The sequence below is a fragment of the Carcharhinus amblyrhynchos genome, chromosome 9 (assembly GCF_965287045.1).
Source record: "Carcharhinus amblyrhynchos chromosome 9, sCarAmb.v2.hapA, whole genome shotgun sequence".
NCBI classification, from domain to species: Eukaryota; Metazoa; Chordata; class Chondrichthyes; order Carcharhiniformes; family Carcharhinidae; genus Carcharhinus; species Carcharhinus amblyrhynchos.
This window is the reverse complement of record NC_137332.1, coordinates 56,211,243-56,229,900: the sequence shown is the minus strand read 5'-3', so window position 1 is coordinate 56,229,900 and position 18,658 is coordinate 56,211,243. Positions and strand designations below refer to the sequence as shown.

The 18,658-nt window shown below is 40.2% G+C and overlaps 1 protein-coding gene across 3 annotated transcripts in view; it reads left to right on the top strand.

Moving 5' to 3' along the window:
- Positions 1–18,658, top strand: part of npl (N-acetylneuraminate pyruvate lyase (dihydrodipicolinate synthase)) — a 46,914-nt gene that overhangs the window by 18,547 nt on the left and 9,709 nt on the right. For all 3 annotated transcript variants that reach the window (XM_080195718.1, XM_080195719.1, XM_080195720.1), the window contains 6 exons: positions 524–581; positions 8,335–8,410; positions 10,245–10,337; positions 10,416–10,561; positions 15,814–15,860; positions 17,640–17,724. In XM_080195718.1, coding sequence (XP_080051844.1) covers positions 524–581; positions 8,335–8,410; positions 10,245–10,337; positions 10,416–10,561; positions 15,814–15,860; positions 17,640–17,724 — 505 coding nt within the window. The remainder of the gene's footprint in view (positions 1–523; positions 582–8,334; positions 8,411–10,244; positions 10,338–10,415; positions 10,562–15,813; positions 15,861–17,639; positions 17,725–18,658) is intronic.

Here is an 18,658-nt window from a genome sequence, read left to right as displayed (position 1 = left end):
GCTGATGCAGAAGTTTTGTTTGTCCATCAATAGTATCTTGCTGAGAGCTTGGCACCAAACCATGTAAAATGCCATGAAGTTGATGCACTCTCATAATAAACCATTCATGGATTCGGCAAAAGTTAAGGCTTACCCATTCCAGTGGGAATATCCTATTAACAGTGCAGTGGGATTAATTACAGCCGAACAAACTCACTGGTATCTGTGCAAAAGAATCATTCCTTCAGATTTGAACTTTTTCAAAACTATTTTCTCTTCCTCTAAATCTAACCTTTCTTTCCTTCTCTGTTTTGGATTTTTGTACCCAATTTGACGCTGAATTCAATAATCATCTGCTCATCAATAATTCTTCACAGATGTACAGTTTGAACTGCTGATCCAGAGCGTCATATTTTTTCAATATTTGCTTGACAGGGCCTTCCACTGCGAAGGTTTGATGTAGCCTGACAATTCAGCCCAACGTTAATCTCTTGCATTTTTCGACTTGAATTAATTTAAGCGTAATTGTCTTCTTTCTCTCTAGGTTAGATCAGGTGATAATTCATGTGGGTTCCTTGAGTATAAAAGATTCGCAACAGCTGGTGAGCTTAAATAATTTTAATATACTAACAGTAGTTAGATTTCATTTTTAAAGAAATTAATATGAATGATAAAAGTCATGTGTCCTGAAAGTCGCTACTTGGATAACACAACTAAAATCTGAGAATGCATAGAAGATTCATCAATCAGAAAATTAGGGAGAGGGAATGAGAAACCATGAAATACTGGATTTGAGCCACAATAAACAAGAGGATGACTACTGGAAGTTGAGGGCTATCATTAGATTATGTGGTTATGACACTTCTATGTATTCCATACTTGAACAGCATGCATACAAAGAAAGCTATGCTGACAAACAAAATATGAAAGAGCAGACCAGTGGGGTGTTGAAACCATGCTTTCACTGTCTGATTGCCTCTGGAGAAGTTCTGCATTTTCAGTATCTATGGTTCTGTAAGGCCACAATTGAATCCACAAAATACAAAGTGGCATAACAATGTACTTCAGACACATGGAAAGAGTGGCAGCAGCCTGACCAGCTGCCTGACTGAATGTCAAAAGCAGATGGAGCAGCAAGATGGCAGTCAAACGCTGTCCTGAGACAGGAGAAGAGACTAGTGCTCCATGGTGCCACTGTCATTTGCCTGTTGCAATCTAATGTTCTGGAGGACAGACTGCTGGTTAACATTTTGCAAGTCCCCTTTGAGTACTGATAAATTATCTGAGCTTCCATTACAGCACCAAGTTATTGAATGGCATCTTTTTATGCAGCAGTGGAATCTTGTTGCATCTGGAAGTGTGTTAATGGAGTTGACCAGCACTTAGAACTGGAAAGAATGGGCTCCAGGCGTTGTCCAAAGTTTTTTTTCCTTTCCAAAAATATACTTTATTCATAGCAGTCTGAAAAACACATTACAAAACATTTCCAATTATTTCCAACATTTCCAACAACAAAATTTGATATTTTCACTTTCACTTGGTCAAAATTTATGCTGAATTCAGTTTGAGACTATTCCATTTTGTTACAGATTCATTACAAACTATGAACATTGCTTACTTTGCATTCTTCAGTGCTTCAATAAAGTTAAAGTTCAATAAAGTGAGGGTTATATACGCAATCCATGGGGTGTACAGTTACTAGCTCCTCAGTGTACATTGGCCGAAAGGCTTTACACATTGGACTTTCCCCATTGCATCTTGGCAATCGCTGCCCCAAGCTTAGCACATAGGCCTGGACCTTTAGAATGTGCCAGTCTGCAACCCTCATTTGAGGATAGTTCTTTGCATTGGAAGATCAAGTTTCAGACAGACCAAAGAGCATCTCTCACTGAGTTGATGACCCTTGGAAAGCAATAGATGTTTGTCTTGGTGTGTGTGTCCCTGTCAACCACCTGAAGAGCATAGCATCCTGAGTCACAGAACTGCACAGGATGAACCTTGACAAATACCACGGCATCTCTCTCCTGACCGTCTTTGCAAAGAAGGTGGCGTGAGACCATCTCTTCTCCCCACAGCCACTTCGAGGGCAGCATGCAGGGGCACTGAGACTTCTGATGTGCATGAAGGATCTGACCAGGAATGCTCTTCTGACTACGAGTCAAGCTAGGTCTGGGGTGCTTGTTTGAAAGCTCTGGTGAAATTGTGTTCTGCCAATTGACTCTGGCAGTCTGTTCAGGGAACCAATCAATGGGATTGGCCTCCTTCTTTTCCCTCAGGGCCCTGAGGACATTACATACAGACCGCTGCCTTCCGGTCCCAGGAGTTTTTCTGAATGTATTTTTGCACAGGATCAGGTGATACGGTATGGTTCAACTACTTGAAGCATTCCGCAGCAACATGGCCAGACTGATCCTTCGCTAGACCAGGGACAGTAGAACCTCAGAATGTAGTGACACTCGATATTTACATGCTCAAGATCTACACACCGCTTGATGTGGCTGCACCTCAAGGTAGCTGTCAGGATGATGGTGGTGTGGGTACGTTTTTGTCTCCCTTGTCCAGAGATTTGTGGGTGGTGTCCCTCGGGACACGATCTATCTTGGATCTCCAGATGAAGTGGGAGATGGCTCAAGTGACAGCAGAAGCTCAGTATTACCATTTGGACCAGATGTGTTCAATGTATACAGCCCTGAGAGTACTTCACACCTGATGACCAGGTTTTACCCACAATAGAGGGGGAACATTGCTCACACGTGCCTAGTTTCTGCTTTACCTGAGCAATGTGCTTCTCCCAGTTTCTGGTGCATGCCCCAGCCTCTCCAAGCTATATCCTCAGCACCTCCAGGAAATCTGACCTGATGCAGAAGGGGACAAAGAATTAGTCACCCTCATTCCCAAGGAATATGGCCTCGCTCTTGCCTTGGTGTCCCTTGGCTCCTAAGGCCAGTTCAAACTGGTCACAGATGGTCAGGAGTCTATGCACCTGAGCAGAAAATGGCAATATCAACCATACACAGGGAGACTTTGACCTGCATGCCTCTGCTGCCCGGATCCCTCATGGGTTCGGCAAAAGCTTCCATACAACATACCAGCAGGATAGTGGAGAGAGGGCAGCCCTGCCTGATGCCAGATTTGATATGGAAACTTTCTGATTCCCACTCATTGATTGAAACTGCACTCCTGATGTTTGTATAGAACAGTTGAATCCAATTGTGGATTTCCTCCCTGAAATCAATTTTGGAGATAACCTCCATCACATGATATTCTGTCAAAATTCTTCTCTGGTTCAGGCTGATGAGGCAGGTGTCCTCTCTTCTGTCCTACGTCTCGACAATTGTGTCCCTGAGTAGTGCGAGGCTCTTACTGCTGGATATAGAGCAAGTCTGGTTAAGGTGGATCACCAGCTCCAGAGTAGACTTGATCTGATTGGCAATGACTTTGGCTAGAATTTTTTAGCCCACAATTAACAATGAAATGGGTTGCCAATTTCTAATTTCTTTTCTCTCCCTCTTATGCTAATGAGCTATTCCTCATGGATTTTGACATGATGCTGTCCAGAAGCGTATCTTGTAAACTTCCAGCAGGTCTGGATCGATCCAGTCCCAAAGATCCGAATACAGCTCAGCTGGTAAGCTGTCATTTCCAGGAGTTTTAATCAAAGGACTTAACAGCCTTTGTCAGCTCATCCAAAGATAATGGCTTGTCCAGCCTCCCCTGCTCATAGTCATCTAAGACCCCCTTGACAGACGACAAGAAGCACTGGGAGGACATGCTGTCTGGCTTCACGTTATACAGTCCAGCACAGACTCGTAGAATGTCAGATTGCGCTGACTTTACCGAACCGCTACTGATCATAGAGAGCTCTGTGTGGAACTTTTGGAAGAAGAAACGGGAGCACATTTTATCCTGCTGCTTGGAGCAGACTCTGGTTCGGAAGATGACTATGAAGGCTTCCAAGGCAAAGAGCAAAGCTTATTGGCACTTCACCTCCTGGAGATCCTCCTTGACATTGGCTCCCATTGACAGCAGCTGAAGCCGGTTCTGCATGTTTTCTGAAGTCAGGATATTCCCCCCACCCCCAATCCTCAGTCTCTCTCTTGCCTTTTGAACACCTTTTAAGGATGAAGAACCTCTTCATATTCCCATTGATTGCTTCCAACAGAGCAATGGAGACTCAAAGAAGGATTTCACGGCTCTTCAACCTCATCCTTTTGAGTTCCTCAAGGTTCTCTGGGATCAATGGTTTTACATTTAGCTTCCATTTCCACCTGACCACTTTCTGATTTCCTTGTAGGAGGCAGTGGTCAGAGAAGAATACTGGCTTGATGTTGATGGATCTGACCATGAGCACATGGGACACAAATGGGCAGTCACTCCTGGAGCAGACAGACCCATCTGGCTGCAACCATGTGTATCTATGCTGCGCTCATCTGCAGGTTTGCTGAAGATGTCGTGCAGCTTGGCATCTTTTACCGTTTTCATCAGGACTCTTAACATGGTGTCCATTTTGCTGTTGGTCCTGCTGGATCATCCAACTGTGATGCAGTTGAAGTCATTGTCCAGAATGATCGGCTTGGAAGTGGTCAGCAGCAATGGGAACTGCTGAAGATCTACCAGCTGCTCACTCTTTTACAGCAGGGCCATACACACTAATCTCTCTGAAGGGAGCGTTTTTCTACATAATGTCTGCTACAAGAAGGTATCCTCCCAATTCTTCCTTAACTGCAGAGCTGGTGAAGTTGTCCTCCTGCAGCAGAATATCCAGGTCGGAGAAACAGCGGTCGTTTCCTCCTGATCAGATGGATGGCTCTTGGGACTACAAGCTCGTCCAGCGTCTGTAGCTGCTGAGATGTGGTATCCCACGCTCCTGCAGGAGCAGCAAGTCGAGTTTGACGTTGGCTAAGTAAGTTGGCCACGTGTTGAACGTGTCTTTAATGTTTCACATGTTGATATTTTTAAACCCATTTTAAAGGAAGTGGATTAATGAGTCTCAAATGTCCAGAGTCTCTTTCAAAGTAGGTACAAGTTGTTGCATGTGTCTCTGCGTACCTGTTGTGTTGACAGGATTAGCTATGTGAGAACGGTATGGCTGTTATGTCCTCACCTCAATTCAATTAGAGGTGATTGTCATTATTGAAGTGGCCATGGCCAGCACTGTTAACTGAAAACATCAAAAGGTGATCGCGCCCTCAAACCTAATTCTATTTCTCGTATCTCACTCCCCTTCAATCCATGGTCTCTTCTGATTTACAAGCTGCAAATAGTGCAGGGCTGAAATCGAGTAGCTCTTCCTGAAAACTGATTTCTTGGCCTTGATCCAATACTTGATCTTAGCTTAAAGCCAAAAAGCTCAATTCAAAACTTTTGACACCATGTTGATGCACTCAGGCTTTCTAGCAGGCCTTCCAAAGTATTAAGCATTTCATTGCATATATCCATCAGCATTCTTCTGTAGCCTGTCTCACTAAAGTCCCCATCCAAGTCTTCTGCTGCAGGACTGGTGTGACATTATCATTTGATATGCTGACACTTGTGCTACCCTTGTTCCCTGCCCCAGCTGCAAGCCACTCTTATCCAGTCTCTTGCCATCTCCAGTCCTGTCTCCAAATTCTACCCTTGTAGTTAATATCTGAGCTGGTGGCTACACATATGAGAGCAAGTGAAGGTATTTTTTCTTTGCTGTCTTCCCATTTTTTAGTCACTACCTGACCAGGCTATCTGAAAGGGAAGGTCACAAGGATGGCGTTCAAGTGAGGGGACAGGGAAATGCCAGAACTGAACTTGCACTATTTGTAGCTTGTAAATCAGAAGAGACTATGGATTGAAGGAAAGTGAGATGTGAGAAATAGGATTAGGTGCGAGGGCGTGAATACCTTTTTGATGTTTTTAATTACAATGTTGGCCATGGCTGCTTCAAGAATGACAATCACCGTCACTTGAATTGAGGTGAGGACCTATAGCGGTACTGTTCTCACACAGCTAATTACAACTGTCTCCAGTTATGAGCTAACTTCTACATGAGAGCACAAAGTGCATCAGTAAAAGTGGTGCCATATGATTGGGTTATATAGTTGCTGTGGTTCAATAACTGATAAATGTGTGCGTGTTGAAATATGGGTATGCATCTGAGTAGCACTAAGTGTGCAAGAGTGCAATGAAGCTATGAATGTTAGATATGTCGTGATGAAGAAACTTGATTTGAGGTCACTATGTCAGTGTGTGTGTGTGTAATGTAATGTTAGCACAATGGAAAGTTTAATTTACAATTAGTCCACAAATCTTTAATGTTGAGCATTTATGGACGTATCATTAATGATTTCATTCATTTTTTAAGGTACACTAAGCTGCATTTTCTAACTATGGTGTCATTTGTAATGAAAATTATTTTATTAATGCTTCAAATGTTCTTATAATTAGAATTTGAACAAGCATAACTTGCCCATGACGAATTGGTGGTCATCCAGCTTCTTGAATTGCTGCAGTCTATTGGGTATGAGTGCACCCATAGTGCTGATGGAGAGATTGAAAGAAGGGTGATATAGTTCCATTCAGGATGATTTGGAGGGAAACTTGCAGGTGATGGTGTTCCCATGCACCTGCTGCTGTTGTTGTTCTAGGTGGTACTTAAAAGATGCTGTTGAAGGAGGTATGGTGAGTTGCTGCAGTGCATCTTGTATATAATAAACACTGCTGCCACAATGCACTGGTAGTGGAGGAGTGAATGTTTAAGTTCGTTGATGGAGCATCAATCAACCGGACTGTTTCTACCTTGAGTATGTAGAGTATTCCATCTCACACCTCGTGACTTGTGTCTTGTGTGGTGACCAGACTTTGGGAAATCAGGTGGTGAGTCGTTACTGCAAAATTCTCAGCCTCTGACCTGCTGTTGTAGCCAGTGTATTTGTATGGCTCGTCTAGTTCAATAGTAAAGCCTCAGGATGTTGATAAGAAATTCAGCAATGGTAATGCTGCTGAATGTCAAGGATGATGGTTTAATTATGTCGTGGGATGGTCATTATGTGGCAGTTGTTCGGCGCACGTTACTTGCCATTTCTCGCCCAGCCCTGAATGTCTTCCAGATCTTCCTGCGTGGCAATATGAACTGCTTCAGTGTCAGTTCTGTAATCAACCCCCATTTCTTGGAGAGAAGATGGTTGGGCCTAGAATGCAACCCCATGGAGATCCTTGGCTGTGACATGGTTAGTCTGAGAGCACAAGTCTTCAATACAATTGCCAGGCTGTGGTCAGAGCCCCTAGTGTTTACCGAAGCTATTGACTTCAGCCATTTCTTGATATCGTGAGTAAACTGAATTGGCTGAATCTGGAATTTGTGATGCTGGGTACATTGGGAGGAGGCTGAGATAGTTCATCCAACTAGTGCTTCTGGTGGAAGACAGTTGTCAATGCTTTAACCTTGTCTTTCACAGTAAGTGTGCTTGGCTCCTGAGTCAGAGGATGGGTTATTTGTGAAGCAGCCACTGGTTGATAGTTTAATTGTTCACCAACATGAACAATTGTATGTGGCTGAACTGCAGAGCTTTGATTTGATCCATTGGTTGTAGGATCAGTTAGCTTTGTCTATCACATGCTCTTCAACATGCAAGCAGTCACGTTGTTGTAGCTTCACCAGACTGACACCTCCATTTTCATACACCCCATCCCTATTTTGCCATTGCCATCAAGCCAAAGATTAACTCAAGTTCAAAGCATGTTGAGGGGTATGTAGGCAATAAAGTTGCAGCATGTGGTTGAATACAATTTTGCTGCTACTGATGGCCCATGACACCATGTGGATGCACATCTTCAAACTGCTAGATTGGTTCTGAATCTATCCCATCCACATGGTGGAAAGGACCCATAACCACTAATCTCAAATTATAATGCATTGTTTTAGAGCCTTTTGACAGTTTAATTGAAAATGGTGACCAGAACTTTTCAAACATCATGGGCTGGAGTGGAGGGAAAGTTGATCATTTCCAATTTGATCAATGAAAACACAAGGTGCGAATAATTTCTCAAACCACAAAAAATCGAAGAGATGCTTTGATACTTGAAAGGGAAAGGTTTATGTTCCCTTTTGTGTCCTTGTGTGAGGGAAAACATTCAAATCTCATATGTAGTTTTGATTGTAGTATGACCTCATACAGAAAGCAGTTAGCTCAAATGGCTGGAGTGTGATGCCAACAGTTCGTAAGACCTATTACTTTATCTTGGCCACATCGTGTTGTCATAGTATAAGCCATGATTAATGATCCTCAGAAAATGAGGGTACCACGTGAATAGAGAGTTGACTACATGCAGCCATGACATCGAATAAGGTGATTAATAGTGTTATTTCTTTGTATTTTGTTTCAGGCAAAACATGCTGCTGAGTACAATGCTTCTGGGATTGCAGTCATTTCACCGTTCTTCTTCAAACCTCAAAGTATAGGTTGTGTATTTATGTCAGTATTCCACAGATTACCACACAAGTGCTGACTGGTTATTCAGTTCATAGTACACAACATAGATTGAACTTTGTAGAAGATTGATATTTTTTATGCAGTGTAGGTGGAAAAACTGCTTTTGAAATGGAATGTGTATGAACTCCCCATTGAAAGGAAATCACACTGATTAATTTAAAGAACATTTTCAAGTGTATGAATGGTAAAATAAAACCCATGCTGAAAACCTGTATCTTCCTTACAATATCAGGGTAAGCTGTAGATGATCTGCCTTGACAAGTGAACTAAACTCTATTTTGCTTTTCAGTTTTCTATCCCTTTTTCTTAAAAGCAAACTTGTCGTGGTTTACACCTTCAAGGGCAACTGGATTTGTCGAACACGTCACAGAGATTAGTCTAGGCTTTGAGTATCAAAGGATAAGCAGTTAGGCCATATTCTGTCGGTATTGCAGCTGCATGTGCATTTTCTACTGGGGCAATTGGAAAGCGATCAGAAGAAGCCATCTTGACATTTTTTTTCCCCCTGTGACTGAGAGGTCCTGAGGCTAGATATAGCATTCGCCTTGCAATAGTATAGGAATCAAACCTGATCTGGTTCAGTAACACCATGATGGATTAAATATTTACCATAATCATCAGATCACTTGGGATTCATTACCCATCATTATAATGAAAACTAAGGTAAAATGTGATGAGTAGTAAACACACCATCCTCCTGACCACTTCAACCTGTCTCTTTAATACAGTAGTTGGATGGACTCCCAAATCAACAGCCTGCTTCACTCAATTATTTAAAAATGGCACTTGAGCTTGTTAAGAGGACAATGTATCGGGATAATACACTGCCCAATCTATAACATGATTGGCATAGGCAGGCCATTGTTAAAATTTAAAAAATTAAGTCAGTAAGGAAGGTGGGGAGCACAACATTTAGTGAATTGCCATTTGGTTATCAGGAGCACCACCCAATTAATTACCTCTTGCCTTGTTCTTTCCCGTCTGGTCTCCAATGTGTCCTCGCGCCTCTTTACCATAGGGCACTGAATCCAGCTTCGTTCGAGACCCCTGACCTGTTTGAGTCCGGATGCTGTTGTGGGCCTGCTTGTAGTTCCATCAGCACCCACTACTTGGTTCTGGCATTGTTGGCCCATCAGATTGCACTCATAGGGACTTAAGTTCACTCTGTCTATTCGCACCACTGTCAGCACATTCTTCTCAGTATGTTGACTGCAAGGTAACTCTTGCAATGAGGTGGGGTGAAAAATAACAGCACCAGCAGCACCACCACCACCACCACCCCCCTCTCAATATCACATCCTGTGACATCCAGTCAATGATTTCATGCTGCAACAAAATACCCTGCTGCTTTGGCTATGAGTGCTTCTAAACTACTTTTGACAATTGTAGATTTAGCTCCATAATCTCATGGGTATCTTTAGCACAGAAGCATTTGACTGTTTCTGTTTTAGGGTGTTCTCTGCCCCCTCTTCCTGTCCACTATGGCACTTTGGACCAAATCAAGAACACCTTTCTATTATCTATTTTTACTGGTTCAAATTTTAATCTAATTAAAAATAATTTTGATGAATATTTAAAAAAAATTAACTATTCTTTTGACCTGACTTTCTTGCCACAGCATGCAAATCTCCTCTGCCCTTTGTTGCTCAGGTTTAAATAATGTAAAAGACCCACAAGTTATATGTGCAATTTTTTTTTCATGTTATATCTTGGCATACTCCAGAGTGAATTATTTTGAAGTGCAGCAACTACTTTGTAAGAAAGGTTATGCCACAAAGTTGATAAATTAATTTGTTGTTACAGAGGCTTTGACAGAATTTTTAAAAGAAGTAGCTGCTGCTGCCCCCAGCACCCCTTTCTACTATTATCATCTCCCTGAATTTACTGGAGTATCTTGTAAGTATAAAAATGTGCAGCAGACTCTGGCTATTACAAGGACCTTCTCAAATCTAACACAACTTTTACTCATTGCAGTAAATATTGTGGAATTGCTAGATGGAATTGAGAAAAGGATTCCCACATTCCAGGGATTAAAGTTCACCAGCAGTGACTTGTTGGACTTTGGTCAATGTGTTCACAAGTACAAGGATAAATTTGCTATGCTGTATGGGAAAGATGAGGTATGAAAGTTTTTTGATAATTTACAAATAACATCTCATTCTTAACTAAATTGAGCAATAGCATGTTTTAAAATAGTGATTGGACTTGCATAACTTGAGGAATGGAAAGCCTTTGGAAAGGGGGAAAGGATGTCTATACTCTTACTAAGGGAACAGATAAGTGATGGGGAGCATATCTCTATCAAATTCTGCTCCAAAATGTACTCTGAAGAAATCACTGTGTAGTTTGGAGTATATATTTTCTATTGCAAACAATAAGAACATGATCTATTGAGTTTTTTTTTGCTGTCTGTAAATGTATTTCATTTTTGACATTAGATTGGTACACCTGTCTGGATTGAAAATTATATAAGCTGATCTCTATTATATAGAATTGTGCATTCTTTCTGCTTGACCTTGGCAAATTCTAAGGAAGTGTGATACAGAGCTAGGGGGAAATAATAAAAAAGCTAGGTTGTACAACTTGTATATAGTTGTACTAAAAATAGGGATGCGGACATTCCTTCATTATCTGTTTTCTAAAATTTTCCTATTCCTTGAGGTTCTTCATGTGCTGTGTAACTATGCCCTACTACCACTGCAGTAAGTGATTTCCTCTTAATGATGGTGCTCTATACTCATTGCTTTGTTAGTTCCTACTTGTTGGAAAAACATTCAAGATGTAGAAAAACTGAAACTCCCAAGGTTCACAATAATTCCCTGAAGGTATGCATGCACAAAGATAATGCTATATAAAAGGCTAACAGTGTTTTGGGCTATATAAATTAGAGATATTTGCCTACTTGAGGAAAGAAGAAAAAAATTAGCACGTAACATTATTTAGGCTACAGTTCGAGTAACCTCTGTAGTTTGAGGTACCAGATTAAAGAAGTACGTTGAATCCATGCAGAACACGCAGTAAAGATTTGCAAGGATGATGCCAGAGGTGAGACACTGGTTATGACAAGATTATGTTTGGGTCTACAGTTGTACCAATTTGTTGCTGACTATTGTAAAATCCAAAAGCAAACTTTGGTGTTTCTTCATGGAAAAGTCACATTTTTTGAGACCAATTGTTCAGTTAAAAAGTTAGATGAGTAATGTCTTTGAGAGATTGACATGCAAAATTGATTTGGGTCCAAAAAGGACCAAATTAACTGAAACGGTGTTCGTATTAGTTCTCTTTTTAAAAAAAAACTTTTATTGTTTTATCACTTTACAAACTAATGCATGTCATCCAATATAAATAATCTAGTATAATGAAATAACCAGGATAGTTAGCACTGCAGTTTCACAGTGCCAGGGACCTGGGTTCGATTCCAGCTTGGGTCACTGTCTGTATGGAGTTTGTATGTTTACCACATGTCTGCGTGGATTTCTTCTGGGTGCTCCAGTTTCCTCCCACAGTCCAAAAGACATGCTGGCTATGGTGTTAAATTCTCCCTCTGCACCAGCGCATGGCAGTTAGGGGATTTTCCACAGTAACTTCATTGCAGTGTTAATGTAAGCCTACTTGTGACAATAATAAAGTTTTTTTAAAAACTTGAAACAGATTACAGTAAAATATTTTAAGCACACTGATCACTGTCTGATTCGCCCCAATCACCTGGTTGTATAAAGTCGTCATATGAATCCATAAGTAATTGGCCTTGATATCATTTTAATTTTTCAGGTTTTAGAAATGATTTTTAATCAATATTAGGATCAAGTTTCCAGGTACCTGTGACCAATTGTGACAGTCTTGCTAGTGAGGATGTTCACGCATTGCTGCATTTAGTGAATGCTTCCAATTGTTCCACATATTTTGGATATTATCCTTTGGAGATTTATTTATGTGCGCACACTCAAGGGCTGAACAAACACTCATTGGACTGTGGGGAATAATACCACATTGGTGTTGGTTGATCTCACATCATGAACCACATCGTTGACAAAGATGGTATTTGAATGTATCTCAGATGAGCAAACGTTTTTTCCTTTGCATAGTCCTCTTGGGCTCAAATTCCTCACTCCCTTTAATACATTTCTTGTAATGGCCTTCATCCATTCTGCATTTGAACATTGATGACAATGCCTTTCTGAAATTTGCACTTGAATATTACCATTGGAGTTAATTTTGTGCTATTTGCCATAGTTAGGGACCACATCAGAAACCCCAATGTATATTCTGAAGTTGTACTAGAACCCATCTTTTTTTGGCATAAGTGTGAGAATAAGGGTTTTACTTAGGTGGGACACTATTGACACACTAGGAAGCTTTTAGCAAAACAAGTTTTATTTTAACAATACAGTTTAAATACGACAAATGAATCAGCTTACCCATTGCCAATTAAAATACTTGAACATGATAAGATATAATTCTTAACTGCTAGCCTATTTCTATTCATTCCAATTTAAACAATATTCCTCATAGATTTAAACCCCTTACCAAAACCACTCAGCAAACAGCACAGGCTTAAGTGCTTTTATTTGTTAGCAGTCTTAGAACCTTTGAACACTTCTAGAGAGAGACAGTGGGACATCTGTCTTCCACTCAGAACAGCAATCTTCAGAGAGGAAACAGAAACCCTTTGCTTCTTTCAGTATCAAAATTAAATTGAACAGCAATGAACAGAAAATTAACTTTTTTTTCCCCCCTATAAGCTTAGCTCCACCTATTCAAATAACACTGTCTTATCAATCAACCTTCTGAAACATAAGAACATAAGAACATAAGAACATAAGAAATAGGAGCAGGAGTAGGCCATCTGGCCCTTCGAGCCTGCCCCGCCATTCAATAAGATCATGGCTGATCTGTCGTGGCTCAGTTCCACTTTCCCGCCCTCTCCCCATAACCCTTAATCCCCTCTCTTATCAAAAACCCATCAACCCGCTTCTTAAAAATATTTAGCGAGGCAGCCTCCACCACTTCAACGGGCAGAGAATTCCAGAGATTCACCACCCTTTGAGTGAAGAAGTTCCTCCTCAACTCCGTTCTGAACCGCCCCCCCTTTATCTTGAGGCTGTGCCCCCTAGTCCTACTGTCTTTTTTGAAACCCTGGGAGAAAACCCTGAAATGCACAAAAATGCATTGACTCATAAAAACAAACGCCCCATTATCTTGAAGGAATTATTCTCCTGCATTCTCAGTATGTGGAATGCCTTTTGCAGACAAATTGGCAGCATCAACACAACAGACTTCTAAATGTATCCTTCACAAGAAACATGACATAAATACATTTGTTAAAGCCACAGTATCATTACACCATACAACATGGAACTACTGTGAACCATTCCTTATGGTTGGTCTTTATAAGGACATTTTGTTCATTAATCTTGGTAATGCTCTTCTTTGCTGCTAAGTTGAAGTTCATTAATGTTTCACTCATATTTCCAATGCAAGGCAATCACTGTTGGATAGCAACTGAGTTGAATTTGATTATTGTTGGGTTCAGGTGCTATGAAAATTTTGTTTCTTGAAGGAATGCTAAATCATGTCTTTTCATGAATCTTGTGCACCACCTGGCACTGACCTTGAATTCCAGGTCAGTGGATTCCATCTTTCTTTGCTTTTCTTTGGGTGATAACATTTTGCTGATTCCCGTTGATCCATTCTGCCACATTATTTTCTCCATTTAAATTGAGTTACTTGTTAATCTTTCTCAAAGGCATCTTGATAGATCATTTGGTACACGTTGGTCCAGGAGTCAATTGGGTACTGTTGGCAGAGGGGAAATCCAAAAATTTCCTGCATAGATCTTTTTAAATTAATGAACTGTAGTGGTTACTGAGAAATAATAAATACTTGATCCTTGTAAAAGTAGGGCCAACTTTTACGCAAGATATATGAAAAAGTGAAAAGATTTTTTAGACCAAAGATCATGGGGTCAACGTTTACATGAAATTAACTTTTAGACAAGCATATATGCTGTGTTTAAATAAAGCAAATTTCTGTGGGTGCTGGAATCTGAAACGAGAACAGAAAATGTTGTAAAATCTTAACTGGTCTGACAGCAATTGTGGAGAGAACACAACTAACCTGTACTGTGTGGATGACTCTTCATTGCTGAAGAAAAGTCATCTAGACTTGAAAATATCTTTTTCCACAGATGTTGTCTGACCTCCTGAGATTTTACAGCATTTTCTGTTTTTGATGTATATGCTGTGTGGTTCTTTTCACAACCAACGGACTTCTCAAAGTGTTTCACAGCCAATTACACTTTTTGGAGTGGAGGGAGCTGTTGTATGAAACAGCAAAACAAATATCTGAATTAGGAACAGGAGAAAGCCATTCAGGCCCTTCGAGCCATGAATGGCTGATCTGATTGTGGCCTCACTCCACATTCCTGTCTACCCCAACACCTTTTCACTCCCTTGACAGTTAGAAATGTCTACCTTTGCCTTAAAAACATTGAATGACTCTGTCTCCATTGCAATCTGGCAAAGAGCATTCCAAACCCTTTGAGAAAATTTCTCCTCATCTCCATAATACAAAAAAAGTCAGATAATCTGTTTTTTTGGTAATGGTTATTGAGGAACAAATGTTAGTCAGAACACCTGGGATAACCCCCTAGCTCTGCAAAATAATACTATACGATCCTTTGCAATCACCAACCAGTCAGACGGGTCTTTAGTTTAACGCCTCATCTGAAAGACAGTATCTCCTTCAGTACAGTACTCTTTGGCTGCACTGGAGTGTGGGGTTTAAGTTTGTGCTCAAAAACTGGAGGGGGACTTTAACCCAGTGATGGCCATATTATCACCTAGTCTTAAAACTTGTGACTCAGACAAGAGTGCTCCTGACTAAGCCACAGTGGACATGCAAGATAGATTGTGTCTTTCTATTCTGTTACCTTGAAATTACTTTCTGGTTATTTTTCCTCTAAAGTATTCCTTATTCCAGGTTTTTCCAAGAACATAAGAACATACCAAAAGTTTTTTTTATGAAGTGCTGATCTGTTTGTCTTACAGTTAAACAAAACAAAGGGTGCAAGCTTTTTTGGCTTTTTAACTGCTTTGAGTACCATGAAGCCTCGGAAAACAAATGTATTTTAACTTCTGTTATCTAATTAACTTGATTATAATAGATCTTATTCTGCTTAGGGATTTATCCATCTAGAAGGCAAGGACATTAAGAATGGCTCTTTCAAACTTCTAGGCTCATAACTTCAAACAGGAGAAAACATAAAGTAAACGATTGAAGTAGACCCAGCCGGTTGCCTAGTTTTTATGGACTTTTTGCAGTTTGCTCACCTGCTTGTATACCAGTTTTAAACTGAGCTTTTGTTTTTCAGCTACTCTTGTCTGCAATGGTATTAGGAGCAAGTGGAGCTGTTGGCAGGTAAACCTTTAATATTCAAACCCTTACAGGATTTGAAATTTCATTAATTGTTTGCATAGCATTATTGACAAGACCACTGATTATTAGTGATAGGTAAGTCAATTTTAAGTATATAACATTCTGGGGTTTAAATTAGTGCTCTTGTGATTAGGTTCTGCAGTTGTATTTTGATAGTAAAAGCACAAGCCCTTATCTCTAATAATAAATGGACTGCCTTGGCATTTTTATTTTTCTGGGTGTTACAAAAGATGCATTATATTTATTAATGATGGCATTTTGTTCTTCAGATATTGCTACCTTTTAGCAAATATCTGGGTCAATTTTCTTCTGTTGCATTCTCTCTAAGGTTCTTCAATTTGATATTCTGTTTTCCTGTTACACAAAAGTAGAACTTTTTTTTGTGTGGTTATGTAAAAATGTTTGGAACTGTAAATGATAAGTGTTGCTGCCTGTGCTAGTCAGGCCTCTGGAAGCAAGCAAACACGTTTATGTTAGAAAATATAATTTTGTTTAGAAAGGTTTGTGTAGTTTCTTCATCAGGTTCCCAAGATGTTGGGTAGTGATTGCAGAGAAGACCGTTTGGCGCAAATTGTAAATGCGCTAATATTATGCAACAAAAAACATGCTGGTCAAACTAAGAACAAACGCATTAAAGAATCATTTTTCCTTCACTGTATGCTCATAGGATTTTAAGATTTTGGCTTCTATGTCTAGTATTTCTATTAGGTGATTTTTCTTTTTATTAGGTGTATCCCAAGTCTTTGAAATACAATTTTTACCATCAAGTCTCGCTTCCCCTGTCAAAATGTATAAATTTGCCACTGCAAAATTGTTCTTCTTCTGTATTAAGTTTTTTCTTCCTATGATGCAGCTCCTGGAAAATGGGGTCATGATATTCCCAACTCAGAATATTCCCATTGTGACGACTGTTCCTTTTATGTAATATTTGAGCCCATTCAGCTTTAGTTTTCATACGAAATGAGTTGAAATGTGGAATGTGATTTCAGAATACAAATTTTAAAAATTGAATCACCCTAGTTAAATTCAGTTTTATTGCAGCCACTTTGAAACAGTGGTCTTGGTCATTGGCCTTCACTCGTGTTTTTCATTAGCCTGTTTAAAACTATTAATCAGTTTTTGCAAGTTTTCTCACTGCCATGTATGCCTCCTGGTTACTGGATTGCAGTGGCTGAGCTGAAGACCAAGGCTCAGTGTTGATCTTTGCTGTTTTACATTGTCCCTGAGCAGTTGCAGATTTCTACATATATGCACATAGTGCTGCAATAGTTTTTAAAAAGCGTGCACAGAAATGCTGTCATTTAAAATCTGAAAAATATGGGAACACTCAGCAGACTGGGCAGCATCTGCAGAGACGACAAAGTCAGTCATAGCCCATTCACATTTGTCTGAAATATCAACTGTTTAGGTTTTCCAGTCCAAAATGTAAATTAGCAGTTTCTCCAAAAATGCTGTCATTCAGAAATGTTAGCTGGCTGAAGACCGATGAACTGCAACTGTTGAGAGTAGTAGAATATTAGTTTCAATCAAATTTAAATGCATTATAGGTGCCTGACCAGGAGTCCAGTATTTGTCTGAGATGGGACCTATGATCAACTTATTTTTCAGGATTACTTCTGAATTCTTGGTGCAAAGAAAAGGAACAATAACGGCCTTAAATGTTTTTCCAGCTACTTATTGAAAATGAAGACTTGAATATTGAAGATCAGAGTATTTGTGCAGTATTCTTGCTACTCACTGTGATATGGTGTTTTCTTTCAGTACCTACAATTACATTGGAAATTTATGTAATAAAATGCTGTCTGTTACGGATAGAGGAGACTTCAACATGGCCAGGGAGCACCAGGTAAGCTCATTTTACAGCGTTCCTTTTATTTTCACTTCTACCAGTACAAAACATTTGTATGTATCATTTCAGAATCTTGTGAAAAAGCTGAAAAGTGAAGACCTTTAACTCACAGCATGATGATGTAGGAGTTTTATCCCAGTTTTCAAGAAATGTAACTCTAACTTGAGTTGCTGTTTAAAAGTCATTTTGGTGACCTCTGATGAGGATAGTTTAAAATCTGTTCCACGTTTTGTAACTTCACTTCAAATTGCCATTTGTATAGGGTGACCCATATATAAAATGACCTAATACTTTCCAGCCTCAAAACACCCTCAAGGTCTTGACTTATGATGAGGTACCTGTCCTCCAACAATGTCTTTGATCCTTTTCAATCTCCCTTTCCATCCTCTATTTGCCATTTATTGTTTTCACCTAGAAAGCATCAAGATGCCATCTTTTGGAGAGGAGATTGCTCGTGACCTTGGTATCGTATCTGACCCCAAGCTGTGTTTCCACCTCATACCTGTGCCACTAAGGCTGCCGAGCGCCACCTCTCACTTCACCCTGCTTCAGCTCATCTGCTGAAACACTTATTCATACCTCTAGACTATTCCAGCACCTTCCCCGCCTGCCTCCCATATTCTATCCTCTGTAAACTTTAAGCCATCCAAAACTCAGCCTATATCCTCCTTGTGCCATGTCCTATTCATCTATCACCCCTGTGTTTGCTGATATGCATTGGTTTTTGGCTAGGTGATGCTTGGATTTTAAAAATTCCCATCTTAGTTTTCAAATCCACCCCCACCCCCGCACCACATCAATAGCCTTGCCTCTACTCCCTCTTTGTAATTCCTCCAGCTCCACAACCCTTAGCTATCAACTTACCTCTAATTTTAGCCTTGCGACAATCCCCAATTTTAATTGCTCCACCATTGGTGGCTGTGCTTTCAGC